We start from the raw sequence: 18,844 nt of genomic DNA, 5'->3' as shown, positions 1-18,844 counted from the left end.
TTGGGGTTTGGCTTACCAGCACATTTTGAGCCTACGCAGACATTTGGCTGGCGCCTTTGACACAAGCAGGAAACTTTAGCCCATGAGAGCCATTGGATGGGTGCCAGTATGAGGGAGTGCTCAAACGGAGCATACTGAGTGCCTGAAAGATTGTGTTCTCAGGGAGATATTTGTGTGGCACAGGCCAGCCAACTGAGATTGGGTTTCATCCAAACTGGACAGGGGAGAAGGGAGTGGAGAGAGGCAAAGTGCCTGGTTGTGGCAAACAGCCCTTGCTATCTGCAGGGAGAGTCGGTCTTGAGGAAAGGCTTGCTGATGAAAAAAGACAGGGGGAAAATGACATGGCAAGTGTGTGATGCTCATTCTGTACTTTCTGAATTTGTTAAAAGAAAGACTGCATGTAGCCCTTCATCTAAGTATTGTTGTCAGCCTTACATACTTGTAATTGGAAATCATGTTTGCCAGACAGTCTTTCCCAAACTGGACACAGAGCTGCAATTTTTATTTTGCCAACAAATTTCCCATCTAGTTGGATAATCCGTGCTGCCACCTCGTGGACAAAAGAGCACCAGTGGGGGTTGAAAAGGCAGGTTGAAATCCCTTCCCCAAAATGCTTGGGACCAGAAGTGTTTGGGATTTCACTCTTTTGCATTTTGAAATACCTGTATTTGCATTTATGTAATATTTTGAAGATGGGCCCCAAGTCTATTTTTTTCATGTCAGGAGCAACTTGAGAAACTGCAAGTTGCTTCTGGTGTGTGAGAATTGGCTGTCTGCAAGGATGTTGCCCAGAGGACGCCCAGATATTTTGATGTCCTTGTGTCCCTGCATGGGGAGCTGGAGCTGACAGAGGGAGCTCAACCTGCTCTCCCTGAATTCAGACCTGCAACCTATTGGTCTTCAGTCCTGCCAACACAAGGGTTTAGCCCAGTGCGTCACCGGGGGCTCAAGTCTAAAAATTAAATTCATTTATGTTTCCTGTTCGGTTTATAGTCTGGATGTAATTTTATACACAACATTTTAAATAATGGTGTGCATGAAACCAACTTATTGTATTTTGATCCATCAGAAAGCAACGTTGACACTAGCTCAGTCTCCCATGTGGACAGTTTTGGATTTTGGAGTATTTTGGATTTTAGATTTCTGGGTAAGGGATGCTCAATCTGTAATACCTCGCCAGTTATGATATTGGGGTGGAGAAGGTTTGGATGAGAAGAAAAGAGAAAGTTTGGTTGGTTGTTTTCTTTCAAGTGACAAAATACTGAGTCTGGCTCAGTCCTTGGGCTAGGTTAGTTAATGTACTTTTGTTGACAGTAATGATTTTGTTTGAAAATGGCTCTCCTCATGGTCTACTTCTGTTTAAATTTTCATTTCGTGAAACTGGCAACATTTTCATTGGTGAAAGCCCTTGGATTGCAAACTTGAAATTGTGACAGCTAATGAAGTGCGTTCCTATATGTATTTCTTTCTACCCCAACATTTCTAATGTTGCCTGATTAGCAGTGTAAAAATATTGTTTCATACCAGAATACTTTCTCATCTTCTACTTAGGATAATTTTGCATAGTTTTAACTAAGTACAAGAGGCTCTAATGAACCTTGTTAGTGAATTGTGAAGATGTGATCAGGGCACCAGAATAATTGTCGGATGACACTGAGACAAAGGAGCACTGGGCATTTGGCAGGCTCTGCTATAGCAGTGCTCTCCACTGGATAAGGACATTGTAAAACTATCCAGTTCTAACCCCTGCATAGGGAAGTCCATTTACAGAGACACAACTCTGATACAAGATCCTGGTCTCAAGCAACTGGGAGAAAGGCTATGGTGGAGCCACTCTGCCATTCTTCCTGGACTCCCTAGCTGTTCACTTCAATTGGCATATAGAGCTGTATATGCTACATAGCAGGGGGGCCAGTGGCGCAGAGGGTTAAACCCTTGAGCTGCTGAACTTGTTGACTGATAGGTCGCAGGTTCGAATCCAGGGAGTGGTGTGACCGCCACTGTCAGCCCCAGCTTCTGCCAACTTAGCAGTTTGAAAACATGCAAATGTGAGTAGACCAATAGGTACTGCTCCGGCAGGAAGGTCACGGCACTCCGTGCAGTCATGCCGGCCACATAACCTTGGAGGTGTCTACGGAGAATGACGGCTTAGAAATGGAGATGAGCACCAATCCCCAGAGCAGGACACGGCTAGACTTAATGTCAGGGGAAAACCTTTACCTTTACCTGTGCTACATAACCTATTGGCCTGAACAGGGTTGAGGAAAGTACACTATTCCCACTGTTCATCTGATTTTTGTGCATTTAATGTGGGAAGGGCATCAACTTATCTTTTGCAGAGTTCATTATACTTATTTCTTTAAAAATGCTTTATCACTCAATAAGTCCTTTACTTCTAATTGACGGAAAGGCAACTTGCTGACTTTTAATTACTTTTAAGTCATGGTTACATTATTACAAGGCACGGATGAGCTCCTTCTGTCAGCTCCAGTTCCCCATGTGGGGACATGAGAGAAGCCTCCCACAAGGATGGTCAAACATAAAAAAAACCATCTGGGCGTCCCCTGGGCAACATCCTTGCAGATGGCCAATTCTCTCACACCAGAAGCAACTTGCAGTTTCTCAGGTCACCCCCGACACACACACACACACACACACACACACACACAACTAGACCATTGGAAAATATAGGAAAATCTTAATTTTCCCCAAGTGACCAATTCATATATTACAACTGGAAAATTCTGAGGGAGCGTCACAAAGCCATCCTTCCCAGCTGCAGCGCAAAGCAGGCACTCCAATTTCTGTCCTTTCCATTGTTCAGACTGAATTAGCACACCTATCTTGTGTACCTTCATGATATCTCCAGGTAAGAGGCAGGCACACACATGCAAACTCATTATGTTCCATTTCATCAGTGCACAAAATAAATTTCCAGAGTAACTAATGAGAAAAACAAGTTGCTTCCCACCTATGAGCATAATGTCTTGAGCTAGTCCTGCTGACAAATATTTTAAAATAACTTTTCTTCACTCTTTGGTTCATTGGAATGGTTCATGTTGGGATAATTGGAAAGTCGCCCCCCCCCCCCCAATTCATGGGACATAATTGATCTATGACAACACATATTTATAAGAGTTCTTTCCTATTCCCCTCTCCTGCTTTCAATCCTCAGTCTCAAACCATTCCTTTAATCCTTGGCTCTAATAACCGGCCCACCCCTTTCTGCACTTTGCCTCTGGTGCAAAGAGTAGCTGGCATCTTTCAACATAATGAGAGTCCACCCCAGAGAAAAACAAAACCAGACAGCATGCTAGAGGAGTGGAATCCGCTGGACCTCCCAAGCCATGGAGATGTGGCAAGAGTCTACCCTTTGCCTGGGCAAGATCAAGACTGGATCACCACCACCCAAGTCCCCTGATGGGACCCCATACACAACCAATGCCTGGAGTAAATTGATCACATGATACTAGATCGGTGACCCATGACCACTGTCCCATAAAGTTGTGACAAAATAACAATATGCAAAATACCCTATAAAACATAGAGAGGGTGGTGGGATGAAACTCAGAGCTAGTTGAGGAGCGCTCGTTTATATACTAAACAGGGTCTATTAATATAGTAAGTTGCCCAGCCAAAATAGAAACCACATCCAGGGCCACTCCTAAATTCCTACTTGATAGATGCAACTATCTTTCGGGCTGCATAGATTGACAGCAAGCTAGACTATTAATGGTTGGAGCTTACTCTGACCCAGGCTGGCTTCGAATTCATGATCTCTCGGTCCGTAGTGATTCAATGCAGCTGGCTACTAACTAGCTGCGCCACAGCCCGATCCTTACTGTAGCTTACCCTTGATTCAAATTCTCATCAGGTACAGAAGTGTGGGACTGTTGCGTGTGTGTTTTTAGCTAAAGCATGGCAACTGACACATAGCCCTAAAGTCTATCAGCGTGTGTCAGGGGACTGTGAGGTATGCTTATGCATGAAATTACAGCTCTGAAACTGTGTTGGAATGAACAATCAAATGCTATTCAATCTTTTCAGGAAAGCTGGAGTCACTTTATTAACTCTTGGAATGGGCAAAAGAGACCTTTTGGCTTTGTCCCAACAGCTATCTTGAACATGAATGGATCGCAATGGCATGATTGTTGGTGGGAGTACGCGGTGACAGAAACCAATGAATTAAAATAAATTTAATTATGAATTAAGTTGGAAGTTTGCCAAAAAGGCACAGCTTAATTAAACTAATGGTTGACTGAAATGGGAATTTCAGCAGTAATATTTCTCCGGAATTAAAATATAAATTTTAACTTAATTAAATGAGCTACAGTGCTAGTGCGCCAACACATTTTTTATTACCCATTCAGTTCTTTACCCAAAACTTGGCTCGCTTGGGTTTTAAACAAAAGGACTTTTTTTCAAAGTTCCTGAAGATTGGAGAATTACAAAGTTTAGGTTACAGGTGGTAAGAAATATTGGACGGGGTGTTTTATTTGTAGTCAGATGTTTATGTTCAACCTAGATTACCCCATAGAGGTGACCCATTTGTCCAATGAAACTGAATGTTGATTCTCTTAAGTTAAGAGTCTGAACCTTGGAACTGGCTGGAATCCACGTGGACGTCGGACATTTAAAGAAGGAGGACAAGCAGGTGAGATTTGGGTAACCAGTGTGATTATTTTCTTAATTAAAAAGGGGGCAGAGGTAGAAGCGTGGCATTTTCCATTATATTTTTGAGTTAAATGCAGTAGACTAGTTAGATGACCCCAGTGGTGCAATGGATTAAATCCTTGTGCCAGCAGGACTGCTGACCAAAAGGTCGGTGGTTCGAATCCAAGGATTGAGATGAGCTCCCGTCTGTCAGCTCCAGCTTCTCATGCAGGGACATGAGAGATGCCTCCTGCAGAATGGTAAAACATCTGGGTGTCCCCTGGGCAAAGTCCTTGCAGACGGCCAATTCTCTCACACCAGAAGCGACTTGCAAGTATCTCCTGACTCGAAAAAAGTAGACCAGTTTACTCGGTGTTTTTGTGTACACCATCATCTGGCAAATGCTTATTGCTGCTTGTTTTCCTCACCCATCCCCACCCAGTTATGACAGTGGTGTGTAGATTGTACAACTTCTTTCTTGATTTAAACTGAATGCTAGCAGAAACCCAGGCTTAGTGACTTGGTGTGTGTGCATTAGGAAAGACACTTGTGAACCCTTGAGGCAATAAAAACTTACCTCCAAAAAGCAACAGTAAATAGCTTTTAGATAAGCGCATTCTGTGTATCAATCATATATTTGAGAGCCTGAATACTAACCTGAACCAAGTCAGGGGTGAGGCGTTTTGCTTTCAGCCATTTCTGAAACCTTTCTGTCTTCCATAAGGCTCTCTCAATACTGCAGCTCTTAGTGTGGATAAGGGAAGTACAAATTCTCTTGTCAGATTGGTCGTGCTGATATTTTGTGGTTAATCTGGAGATCTCAACTGGCCGCCAACTTTTGGAATCATCAGAGTAGTTCCCAGAGTAGCAGGAGAGGTAGTTGGGAGGGAGTTTTAAATTGGAAGAAAGCCAGCTGTCAAACCTGTCATCAAACGAAAGCATATGACTCTCTTAGGCCATCTGTCTATCCATTCATCACTTTATTTATATTCACCTTTCTCCCAGAGTCAGACTCTAGGCAACTCAGAAAAGACAGAAAATTGCAATAAAAACACATGCCATAGAAACATATAAAATGAGATAAAATCAGTGTTAAATAACAACAGAATTTGAACCATTTACTTTAAAATAAGGATTAAAACAGCACTATACATTATTCTCTTATTAGATCAATTTTTGGAGCCCTCAGTGGCGCAGTGGGTTAAGGCGCTGAGCTGCTGAACATGCTGACCGAAAGGTCACAGGTCCGAATCCAGGGAGTGGCGTGGGCTCCCGCTGTTAGCCCCAGCTTCTTTCAACCTAGCAGTTAGAATACAAGCAAATGTGAGTAGATTAATAGGTACTGCTCCAGTGGGAAGATAACAGTACTCCATGCAGTCATGCTGGCCACATGACCTTGGAGGTGTCTATGGACAATGCTGGCTCTTTGGCTTAGAAATGGAATTGAGTCAGACACGACTGGACTTAATGTTAGGACAAAACCATTGCCTACTTTTACCTGTATCAATTGCTGAAAAAGAAAGGTCTAAACTCACCACCCAAAAGACAAAAGAAAAGGAGCCATCCTAGCTTTCTAAGGGCCCTTCCACACAGCCCTGTATCCCAGAATATCAAGACAGAAAATCCCACAATATCTGCTTTGAACTGAGTTATCTGAGTCCACACTGCTAGTTCAAAGTGGATAATGTGGGATTTTACTCAACTGTGTGGAAGGGGCCCCAGAGTGGGAATTCCAAAGCATTTCATGTTCACACCGATCATAACTGTGATGGCAGATGGATAAAGAAATATTCCCCCCAACTCTAATGTTGCCAAATTCTCAAAGTTTCTGAACAGATAAGATGGCCAAACATACCCATTTTTGTGTGTATTTGACTTGAAGATTAAAGGCATTATAGGCAGAAGATCCTATTCCCCCCACCTTTTTGTTCCTTTCCTTTTTGTTTTCACTTACACACTATTGCCCATGGAAGGAGATAAAAGGCAGCAACAATAGAAGGAATGCATCTCAAAAACTCAGTCAATCATTATAAAGCCAATACATCTGCAGTGGTTATCGTCCGATGTAGGCAATCCATAGAAAAAAGAGAATATGAGAAAACATTGGACACAAGAAAGAAAAGTGTCCCTAGACAATTGGAAAGTTCACTTTTTTTCTCTCTCTATTTCTAGACAATTGAAAACAGCCACAAACCTAATTGATATATATTATTTGTGGCTACTGATGGGTTGGTGTGATCAAATAAAATTCAGCATGTCAGTCAGGCACTTTGGTTTTGCAAATGTTTTTTTCTTTTTTGTCCAATTCAGAAACTTCTTTCTCTTGCCTTATTATTATTTAGGTAACCAGTCCTATTTAATTCTGTTCCCCTACAATCACCCTAAAAATATTTTGAATGCTTTTTAAAAGTCAAAGATTTTAGCTGTGGGTTTTTTTTATGTTAGAAGAGTCTTGAGAAACTGCAAATCACTTCTGGTGTGAGAGAATTGGCCGTCTGTAAGGTCGTTGCCCAGGGGATGCCTGGATGTTTTACTATCCTGTGGAGGCTTCTCTCATGTCCCTGCATGGAAAGCTGGAGCTGACAGACAGGAACTCAACCTATCTTGTAGATTCAAGCTGCCGACCTTCAGGTCAGCAGTTCAGCCAGCACAAGGGTTTACCCCATTGCGCCACCATGGCTCCTCCTAAGTGTTGGTGAATCTGTGGCATTTGGTCTTTAGGTCGTGTCAGGTCGTGTCAGGAGCGACCTGAGAAACCCCAAGTCGCTTCTCGTGTGAGAGAATTGGCCGTCTGCAAGGACGTTGCCCAGGGGACGCCCGGATGATTTTTGATGTTTTATCATCCTTGTGGGAGGCTTCTCTCATGTCCCCGCATGAGGAGCTGGAGCTGATAGAGGGAGCTCATCCGCCTCTCCCCGGATTTGAACCTGCGACCTGTCGGTCTTCAGTCCTGCCGGCACAGGGGTTTAACCCACTGCGCCACCGGGGGCTCCTAAATACCAAGGTGAAACCATCCGTATGAGACATTTTCAGTGACTACTGTTCAAAGTGTGCACATGTGACTTCATTGGCTTTGAAATGATTTTACAGGAGGCTACATACTTTAATGGGAGTTAGGGCTACAGCAGCCCAGTGAAAGTGGAAAACCTGTAAATAAAAAAAACTATTATTTTAGACTGTATCTCAGTGAACACTACTGTAGAAATCTCTAGATTCTCCAGAACAACTCTATGGTCAAAATCCATTGGACAATGACCATATTCATGCTGGCAAACCTAGACATTCCTAGAGAAAATGTATTAATCATGTCTGTGAATAATTGCATCTACAAAAGTTAAACCTGCTAATGTGGAGGGCCAACTATATAAGAAATATTTTTAAACTGGTCTTAATCCATAATTACAGGCACAATTTCAAAACTCACATGCCTATGTAGAGAATATTTAATCTATTCTAAGTAGAATCCCTAGCTGAGACAATCTTGGTAATGACTTTATTTTAGATTGTATTTTTTACATTCAGAAAGAGAGAGAAAATAATAATGTTTAACTCTTTATGCCAGTGGTTCCCAACTTTTTTGACCAGGGACCACTCTGACCAGGGATGACTTTGACTAGGGACTGCTCTCCAACATTACTACCAAAAGGGTTACGAATCAGCTTTTGGTCAACTTTAAACTGGTTATTTGGGATGCCGATTCAGAAAATTGCACTGGATAGATCATATCAGCTCTAGTTTCTGATACAGAACATATGCCATTGAGTAATCGCCATCTGCTCACTCATAGAAAATCATATTTAATAATCTAGAGCTGATGTGGTGGTAATCATCTTTCGTTGGTAGTCAGCTTCTCCCTTCCTGGCATCCCCACTGCCTCGGCACTATAAGAGCGTTTCGTGAGACCAGTCACTCTCGTTGCTGTGTGGTTTCAAGGCAATGGTGTAGTAATGGTGAGGCTGCAGACCATATTTTCATTCTTGTGGACCACTAGTGGTCCACAGACCACAGGTTGGGAACCACTGCTTTATGAAAAGTCTTTGATCAAGTCAAGACTATTGGATCGTCATGCCTGTAAATAACTGCAATGGCAATATGAAATCCAATGCAGATTTGATACCTTCATAGCCGTTGGTCACAGTGGTTGGTGGGATGTTAGCAGTGGTAGACCAAAATAAAAGTAACTTTGATTTAAAATCATATATCCAAAAATAACCTCACAATACTTACAAAAAATATTTACTTCCGCATTGCAGTTTCTAATAATGATTGATAAGAGTCCTTGACAGAAAGCTTGCATTTATTTGCTCTCTTATTAGCACACCGCTGACAGTAAGTAACTGGTAACTGAGCATTAATTAGGTAGTCAGCTGGCTTTTTAATTGACCCCCCACTGCTCTGCCTTTGACAGTTATCTGACATATACAAATTTAGTGGTACTTTACTTCATGTAGTGTTATTCTCATAGGAAGAGCTTCACCCATGAAGTGCAGACATATCACACTACTCTTGGAATGAGTAGGAACACTAGAAAAATATTAATGGCAGCTTCAAAATTGCAAACATTTAACCACATAATCTAAAAATTCAGGAAGTCTTGATAGTTTTTCACCCTTGAACCTCTCTCCCAAGTTTTCTGCTTTAAACTGAATTATATGAATCCACACCACCAGATAATCTGGGATAAACAGAAAATCTGGGATCAGATCCTGGGATATAGGGCCTGTCTGGAAGGGCCCTGAGTTGGTCCACCTAGCTTACCTCTGTTGGCACTGTCTTGCACTGGTTCTCTAGAGTTTCACATAAGATCCATAGTCCTATGTGAAGATGCCAGGGAGTTGAGCCTAGGACCTTCAGCATGCAAAACATATGCTCTATCATTGATTTATGGCCTCTTTACATGAGTGGGAGAGAGAAATTATGTGCAGTGTAGGTTTTAGTTTCACACTTAGTTCCTTCAAGTATCATATTTGCCAATGACCTTAGAGAACCTGTAAGGTTCCATTTAAACCATACCCAGTCATGAAAACACTAGATTCAGTTTAGACACATGAGATCAGAACTGGCTGCCTAGAGAATATTTAAACACTTCTAGCTAGTCTTGTGCAATTTAGCCAAAAGACATGCCATTTCGGGGTCCATTTTTAGCTAACCCCTCATTCTGTATACCGGGAAGTTACTCAAATTGGGAGGGGTATTGACATTTTCATTTGGCAAAGATTTGGCCCATTGGCAACAATGGAAAACTTTAAAGACTCAATCCTCAGTTATTTTAAGGCCTACCTGCATAAAACATACCTTGGTTTTAGACCCCATTTACAACTGCAGGCCTGCCAAGTTTCATAACAATTCACAAATTGATTTTTTAATTGATTTTTAATTGATTTTTTTATTGATTTTTTAAGAATTATTTTAAGTTTTTACCATAACATTTTTTTAAAAAATAAGACAACCCGCAAGGGAGGGTTTTGGGAATTATAGTTGCCAGTTATGTCCATTATCAGCCAATCAGAGCATGGACACAACCAGAGCTTTTATTGGTTGAGAAATAGAGAGAGAGAGAAAACGTCAATTCCCATCATGCTCCAAGAGGAACTCAGAGACTTTTCAATGCCCACCCTATGCAAGTGCTGCTGGGAAAGTGAGCTCCCAGAAGGGCCCTCTCTGGAGGAGGAGCCTAGGGAACTTTTCCGCTGCCAGAAAGGAGAAAAGACACTGCAGGATCTTCTCCAGGAGCCCCACGGCAGACCTCTGCCTCAGGTATAATGCAGACTTAACTCCATCCTCTCCAGTAGCTGATAAATCCAGCCCTCTTGATCCGTTTTGCCCAGCTTTTCTGTTCCCTCCTCCCCATTCTGTTTTTGGGGAATTACATGAAACGGACCATCAAATATTACAAATCACTTTTGGTCACACTGATCTGGGGCCAAGCCTACTTCTAGCCATACAACTGTTAGATTTGCCCGTATACCGAGAAGGCAAGGAATCACATGTCCCCAGGTGGAACCCATATCTTCTATCTCTTAGTGTTCCCGTCAAGTGGAAATCATTGTGTGGCTAGGCCATCAAATGTTTGGATCAATTTCCCAGTGTTATACCAAGAGCCCTCAACTATGATGTTGGGACTGCAATGTGTTTGCATGCCTTCGTATTTTTCCCTTTACAACCAGTTCCCCTGCTAGGACAGCAAGCATTGAACCTTTCTTGGCCTCAATACAACATCTTTAAAATGGGAATTCCCAAGATGTGAATAATAGGGATCCTGTGAGGACAATTCTGATCAAGTCTTTAAAGTAGTTTATGTGTAAGTGGTTCATAATTGCAGATGTCTGCTGCAGCCTCTTTAAACTATAGCTTCCGATCATTTAGCGTTCATTACAAACAACAATACATATAAACTCAAAATAGATAATTTCTTCTGGAACCCTTTAAGGCAAAGTGAAAAGTTTATGGGAACATGATTTTATCTGTCTGTAATTGACACAGGTAGCATTTTTAACTAGTTCACCAATGACTTGACATGCTGCCAAGGGTGGTGCCAGAAAAATCACCCACTCTTATATCATGTTCTTTCATCTGAGGCTTTAAAGCACATCACATAGACCACTTAATTACATTACTCAGCAGGATGGGCAACTGCGTGATCCCATTTTGCTAATGAGAGTTAATTCAGACTAAGACAAGAAAAAATGGGACATGAAACTATATGAGAGTGTGATTGAATAACTGAGCAGACCTGTACTGGTTATAACTACGTTTCATTCAAATTCATGCATCATACATTCTACTGCATGCCGTGGCCCAGTGGGTTAAAGCACTGAGCTGCTGAACTTGTTGATCGAAAGGTTGCAGGTTTGAATCTGGGGAGCAGCATGAGCTCCCGCTGTCAGCCCCAGCTTCTGCCAACCTAGCAGTTTGAAAACATTCAAATGTGAGTAGATCAATAGATACTGCTCCGGCAGGAAGGTAACAGTGCTCTATGCAGTCATGCCTGCCACATGACCTTGAAGGTGTCTGCAGATAACGCCAGCTCTTTGGCTTAGAAATGGAGATGGGCACCAACTCCCAGAGTCGGTCACAACTGGACTTAATGTCAGGGGAAAACCTTTACCTTTACCTTTTATATTCTAATATGTTCTGAATGGGTAAAACCTGTTTTGAAATGACTAAAACAAGTCTGTGCTGATGGATCTCATCGTGCAGTGGTTTTTTTTGGGGGGGGGGGGGAGGTGGATGTGATTTTACTCAGCAGTCCCCATTTCTGTGAACCATGCAGTAGCAGTTTGTTTAGGGTAGTCTTCTATCCAGAGATTGTGGAGGAAAGGACAGGATTGAGCAGAGCAAGGCTGCAGGTGATACTGAACACCATGAAGCATATTCCAGGTGAGTCTTCCCTAAATTGGGTAGAATGTAGTGTAGAAATGGAGAGAGTTATAGTCCATCCATGGCACTTCAGTGACATATTCTTTCCTTAGCCCTCTTTCTTATGCAATGCTCAGTGTTATGGATTATAAAAGTGTGTTTTTCAAACTGGCTTTATAGGAAGGATGGGAATGATGTGGCTCTCCAGATGTTTTTGGACTGAAACCATCAGAAATTCTAACTAGCCTAGCCACTGGTAAAAATTGTTGGGTGATAGAGCCCAGCAACATCTGGCAAGCTGCATGTTCTTCACCCTCACCTCTTTAAAGACAATCCTTTGTATATTCATTGATGGGGGGGGGGGGGGGATGATAACAATGAAACAGCTAGCAAATTGCCAGCGTTGATGACACCTTAGATTTGCTTCCTGTCTAATGGCAGGCCAAGTCCTGAACCAGTCTTTGCTTTCTAAGTTTCTGAGAAATCTCAAGGTTCATTCAAAAGAAAAATGTCCCTCCGGGATAGAGCAGAATATAAATCTATTATTATTATTATTATTATTATTATTATTATTATTATTATTATTATCTATAGCCACACCTTTTAATATAAAATATTGAGATTTTGATTATCCCCTTGGCACAAACACCACAATATTTCTTCTTCCTGGACCCAATATTTCCATGGTTCTGTCTCTAACACTATTTTCATTTGATTATCAGTTTGGTCTGTGAAATAGCTATGGGTAGTTTCCTTTGGGAGGGTCTGCTGGGTTTAGGTTCAGCACATGCCTGAGGTCTAATTGCCATATTTAGTTTGCGGAAGCGGTTTCCAAATAGCATTTATTGAGTTTTCCTCCACTCCTCTATATACGTATTTTCCTTTAGGTGATCTTGCAGAACCAGGGCATGTTTAGCATCTGTTGATGCCATAAGTTGTTTCATGTTTAAGAGGCCCCACTGTTGTTATGTGCCTTCAAGTCATCTCTGCCTTATTTTCTTGGATTTTCTTGGCAGGATTGATTCAGAGGAGGTTTTTCATTGCTTTCTTCAGTAGCGGAGAGTGTGACTTGTTTGGGGGACCAGCAATCTCCTCCCAACCCAATATACCAGGCACTGATACTATATTTGTCCCCAGTGGCTATTGTTTCTTTCTTCCCTGGAATCTTGCTGAAGATCAGCACCTCTCTATGGACCACCACTTTGAATAAAACTGCTTTAAAGAAACAGTTCACTTTCTCTTTAGTATGTATATGTAAATGTAAGGAAAGGACGGTGACTTCATTATTATGACAGACAACAACCTGTCAACATGATAGGTGTTGCAGTTGTTGAAAAAAAAAAGCAAAAACGATTCTTAGAGTAGCATCACCAAAGCTTCTTATAACTTTAGTGTAGGACATTTGCTACAGGAGTAGAGACTTAGTCTGGTGATCTAACTACAGTGAAATATTGTGTATTTTTTATTTTTATACTAGCTGTGCCCTGCCACGCGTTGCTGTGGCCTATAGTAAAACTTCTCAAAGTTGAGGTAGATATCTGGACTATTATGAAAGAGAGGTCCCTACCTATTCCTTCCCCCCTTTCCTCCCCCTTTCTCTCCTTTCTTCCTTCTCTACCTCTTTCTTTCTTTCCTTCTTTCACTACTTGGTTTCATCCTTCTCTCTTTCCTTCATTCCCTCCCCCTTTCTTTCTTTGCCTTTCTTCCCTCCCTGTTTGCTTCCTTCTTTCTCTTTTTATTTCCTTTTATTTCACCACCATCATAACAATAACAATAATGCAATGCATTGCCTCCGGGACCTGACACCTCTCCCATTCCCCCTAAAAGGGTCTCAGAGGAACAATAGCATAATAATAATAATAGAAATAACAACCTTTACCCGCCACGTGTTGCTGTGGCCAATCTTCCCTCTTTCTCTCCTTCTTTCCCTCCCTCCCTCCCTCCCTCCCTCCCTCCCTCCCTCCTTCCCATCTTTCCTTCTCCTCTTCTTTCTCTATCTCTTTCCTTCCTTCCCCCTTTTTCTTTCTCTTCTGCTGTCTCTCTTTTCTTTCCTTCCATCTTTCCTTTTCTTTCCTTTTCTTCTTCCTCTAACTTTCCTTCCTTCCCCCTTTTTCTTTACCTCCCTTTCTCTTTCTTCCTTCTTTCCTTCCTTCCTGTCTTTCCTAGATTTTGACAGGGCGGGAAGGGGCGGGGTGGGGTTTGGAGGTGGCGTGAAGTAAAAGGAGGTAAGATTGGGGCAGGGGAGTGATGGAGCGTGGGGTTGCGTGTGTGTGTGCGGCAGCGGGGGGAGTGATGGAGTGTGGGGTTGCGTGTGTGTGCGGCGGTGGGGGGAGTGATGGAGCGTGGGGTTGCATGTGTGTGTGTGGCGGCAGGGGGAGTGGGGTTGCGTGTGTGTATGCGGCGGCGGGGGGAGTTATGGAGCATGGGGTTGCGTGTGTGTGTGCGGCAGGGGGTGTGTGTGTGCGGGAAGCGGCGCGGCGGGGTTTGGAGTGGGCATGGTTTCCGCAGAGGGAACGTTGGCCGGAAGGTCATGTGCGCGCGCCAGGGAACTTGCGACTGGGTGCCAATGCGCATGCTCAGTTGTTTTGCCGCTTTGTGAGTGTGTTGTTGTGTTGTTTTTCATTTTGAGTAGATATGTTTGTACCTTGTGGGTTGTGTTATGGGCACGGGGATTTTAGTTAAGTTTCGTTGGGGTTTTTTTGAGTTTTGTTCTTTTGCCGTTTTGTGAGTGTGTTGCTGTGTTGTTTTTCATTTTGAGTAGATATGTTTGTACCTTGTGGGTTGTGTTATGGGCACGGGGATTTTAGTTAAGTTTCGTTGGGGGATTTTTGAGTTTTGTTGTTTTGCCATTTTGTGAGTGTGTTGTTGTGTTGTTTTTCATTTTGAGTAGATATGTTTGTACCTTGTGGGTTGTGTTATGGGCACGGGGATTTTGGTTAAGTTTCGTTGGGGGATTTTTGAGTTTTGTTGTTTTGCCGTTTTGTGAGTGTGTTGTTGTGTTGTTTTTCATTTTGAGTAGATATGTTTGTACCTTGTGGGTTGTGTTATGGGCACGGGGATTTTAGTTAAGTTTCGTTGGGGGATTTTTGAGTTTTGTTGTTTTGCCGTTTTGTGAGTGTGTTGTTGTGTTGTTTTTCATTTTGAGTAGGTATGTTTGTACCTTGTGGGTTGTGTTATGGGCACGGGGATTTTGGTTAAGTTTCGTTGGGGGATTTTTGAGTTTTGTTGTTTTGCCATTTTGTGAGTGTGTTGTTGTGTTGTTTTTCATTTTGAGTAGATATATTTGTACCTTGTGGCTTGTGTTATGGGCATGGGGATTTTGGTTAAGTTTCGTTGGGTTTTTTTGAGTTTTGTTGTTTTGCCGTTTTGTGAGTGTGTTGTTGTGTTGTTTTTCATTTTGAGTAGATATGTTTGTACCTTGTGGGTTGTGTTATGGGTATGGGAATTTTGGTTAAGTTTCGTTGGGGGGTTTTTGAGTTTTGTTTCCTCGTTGGATGCCCCTAACAAATTTATATATATAGATTGTTCACTGTATTTATATGTTTCTTTGTTATTATTATGCTGTTGTTTGTGTTTTTGGTTTTATTTTGCTGTAATTTGTTGTTCAGGCTTGGCCTCATGTAAGCCGCCCCAATTATTATTATATTATATAATAATAATAAAGTTTATTATTATTATATAATATTGCAACAATACCCCCCTTCAGAGTGCTACTAAAAAGGTAAATGTTTTCCCCTGACATTAAGTCCAGTCGTGTCCAACTCTGGGGGCTGGTGCTCATCTCTGTTTCTAAGCCAAAGAGCCAGTGTTGTCCATAGACACCTCCAAGGTCATGCGGCCAATATGACTGCAAGGAGCGTGTTACCTTCCCACTGGAGAGGTGCCTATTGATCTACTCACATTTGCATGTTTTCAAACTGCTAGGTTGACAGAAGCTGGGGCTGACAGCGGAAGCTCATGCCGCTCCCCGGATTCGAACCTGCAGCCTTCCAGTCAACAAGTTTAGCAGCTCAGCGGTTTAACCAACTGCGCCACCTAGAGTGCCACTGGTTTTTTTAAAATATCTTTGGGTCTTTAAATCATACTGGAAGTGAGTGAACATGTCTTCTTGTGCCTGGTTATCTTCTGCAATACTTTTTGTCACCTGTACATTGAGAACTTGAAACTGAAGAAAATCAATGTGACAATGATAATGGCTCATACACATATTTTATACTGCTGGAAGAGAATGGGTGCATGACAATTGTCCTGATATTCTTTACAAAATCTAATGGGAAAAGACCATCTATGTTTGAGTCAAACACATGGGTGTCTATGTAGGTCTAGATCTAGATATAAGCAAGCACACATCACACTGGCAAAATAGAGTGCTCATTAGTACCGGGTTTCACATTTCAAGTACAGATCACAGCTTGGAAAGTTATTTTTGGATGACATCTCCCAGAACCCTGAATTAGTATGGTCATTCTACATGGGTGTCTGAAAGAATATACCCTCCTTCTGCTGCTCCGTGTATCTCTTTGGACTTAAAATCTTCAGCTATGGTCTGCTTTTCCACACACACTCAGACAAATGTTCAGAATCTAGCTTGATCATTTTATGTAACAGTCCCTCCTCCGCCTCCCAAATCCTCATTGTCTAATGACCTCAGCAAGCCAATTCCTGACTTTAAAAACCTTGTGATTTGAGAACGTACTGTAATTGGGTCTGCCACTTCTTTTATTCCGTAGTTGTGTTTCAGATTGAAATCACTGTTCTTGTTGTTTTTGTTTTTCCTGCTATTAATGATGATTTTGTTTAGCTTCCTCCATGCTATAAAGCAATGCTCAACATATGAAAACATTCTTTAAAAACAGATGAAAACTGCTAGTCTTAGCACACAATTAAAACAAGGATGGAAGGCTATATAAAACATCCCACTCTTGATTGTACACCAGAAGTTCAAAAGAAATGGAGCCAAACTGGGAGGCAGTTCCACAACTGAGATGTTGCTACAAAAGAACACTCTGTCTCATTTACATACCAACCTAACTTCTTAGGCTGCATCTACACTGTAAAATTAATGAAGTTTGGCTCCACTTTAACTGCTATGGCTCAGTACGATGGAATCATAATACTGGACCATGGGAGCTGTAGTTTTGCAAGGTCTTTAGCCTTCTCTGCCAAAGAGTGCAAGTGTCTCATCAAATTACAACTCTGCCAAAGAGTGCAAGTGTCTCATCAAACTACAATTCCTATGATTCTATAGCTTTGAGCCATGGCAGTTAAAGTGGTGTCAAAGCGTAGAAGCAGTCTTAGAATAGTGAAACACCCAACAGGTAGATTCATGCCAAAAGACATAATTTTTCAGATATGCTATTTCCAAGTTATTTAGGACTTGGTAGGTCAAAACCAGCACCTTGAATTTAGCTCTGAAACAGGCTGGAAGTTTGTGCAGTTTGTAGTTATCAGTTTCAGGCAGTTTCTTAAGTGCTGACCATATTATAGTGCAGTAGCACTTGATACTACTTGTTACTTCCACAGGCTTTTCAAGGGTAGTCCTGCACAGAAGCAATCATTTAAGGAAGAGGAAATTAAGCCACAGATTGCTGTGTCCAAATCTACAGTCTATATAAAGAAATAACACTTACTGTTTGGAAAAGAAAAGAATCTCGAAGAGCAGGACTGATCTGCTCCAACATCCCACAACGCTAAGAAATGTTATGTAAGTATTGCTACAAATATATGAATAGATTTCACTGATGTAATTGAAGTGTACATCTGGTGCTTAGGTTAAAATGGTTGGGATTCAAAATGAAATTCATTCTGCCCTGGATCTTGTCTTTTTGCATCGTTTCTGAAATCATTAGCCAATGTGCTTGAAATTCAATGTACACAAGCCAAATTGTATTTATGTACACAAAATGTGCCACAATATTTTGTTGTTTGTGCTGTCACAGACCACTGGAAATTTTTAATAGCTTCTACAAATCATATAGCCATTGAAAATAGTATTGGTACAAAGCTGTTCTAGACAAGTTGGTCATTTGACGTAGATATAAATTCTGGGGATTTACGGTGATAGCTATAACATGATCTTGGTTACTAATTGACTGATACTCCATCTGATGACAAATTACTTGTTTGAGTTCCTTTGCTGTTCCCACCCAATTCACAAGCTATTGGAAATGCTATTAATAACTTAGACTCACGTTTCCCCATCTCCCCAACTTGTAGATGGCATGGAGAGATTCTGACCTTATTTCTTCTTTAAAGAATTTCTTGCAAATTGATGTCCCAATGCAGGCATTGCATTTATCAAGTCCCAAAAAAGTCCGGCCAAAACTGTAGCTGGGCCTGACACGGGGCCCTGAAGATGGAGAGACTGCTGCTCCCAAGAAAGGACAGCAGCTCAGACTCCAACCCAGAAGAGAGAGCAGCAACTGGGGAGAAAGGTGAGGCAGGCAGGACCCCATCTCTGACATCTGATGGCAGCATAAATCTCAGCTTCTGATACTCTCAGTTTGTAACTCAATGGCATTTATACAACAGGGGAACTTTGGGCAATGAGACGTAGAGCTTTTTTATCTTACCAGCTGGTTGGTGGCTTCAGAAGTTTGGTGGGAAGGAGCATGGATTGGGGTGGGCACAAGGAAATACATGAGGATGCAGATAACTTGTGTTGCTATAGCTACCTTTCCTCTCCCAGGAGCAGCTGCTGACCCACCCATCATCAAATGCAGAGCGCCACAAAAGCTTTGCTCATCACAATGCTGGTGGAGACAAACAGAGGATATCCTGTCCAAGGAGACCAAGGTATGCAAAATGAAATTCAACAGGAACTGCTTCAGAT

At 41.9% G+C, this 18,844-nt stretch overlaps 1 protein-coding gene and 1 long non-coding RNA gene across 5 annotated transcripts in view; one reads left to right on the top strand and one right to left on the bottom strand.

Moving 5' to 3' along the window:
- Nucleotides 1-18,609, bottom strand: part of DIPK2B (divergent protein kinase domain 2B) — a 45,302-nt gene extending 26,693 nt beyond the window's left edge. Inside the window, exons 1-2 of one of the 4 annotated variants that reach the window (XM_060770243.2) lie at nt 18,585-18,609; nt 5,311-5,575 (exon numbers count right to left, since the gene is read on the bottom strand). Coding sequence is in view for 3 of the 4 variants with exons in the window: in XM_060770241.2 (XP_060626224.2) it covers nt 5,311-5,575; nt 18,250-18,476 (492 nt within the window). In the remaining variant the exon portion in view is untranslated. The other 3 variants (XM_060770241.2, XM_060770239.2, XM_060770242.2) reach the window with 3 other exon arrangements.
- Nucleotides 17,496-18,844, top strand: LOC132771798 (uncharacterized). The gene is made up of 3 exons (XR_009631120.2): nt 17,496-17,716; nt 18,298-18,446; nt 18,701-18,844. It is a non-coding gene; the product is annotated as an uncharacterized lncRNA (long non-coding RNA).

This window comes from Anolis sagrei, chromosome 3 (genome assembly GCF_037176765.1).
Source record: "Anolis sagrei isolate rAnoSag1 chromosome 3, rAnoSag1.mat, whole genome shotgun sequence".
In the NCBI taxonomy this organism is placed as follows: domain Eukaryota; kingdom Metazoa; phylum Chordata; class Lepidosauria; order Squamata; family Dactyloidae; genus Anolis; species Anolis sagrei.
The sequence above is the reverse complement of the archived record's forward strand: the minus strand, read 5'-3'. Positions and strand labels throughout refer to the sequence as shown.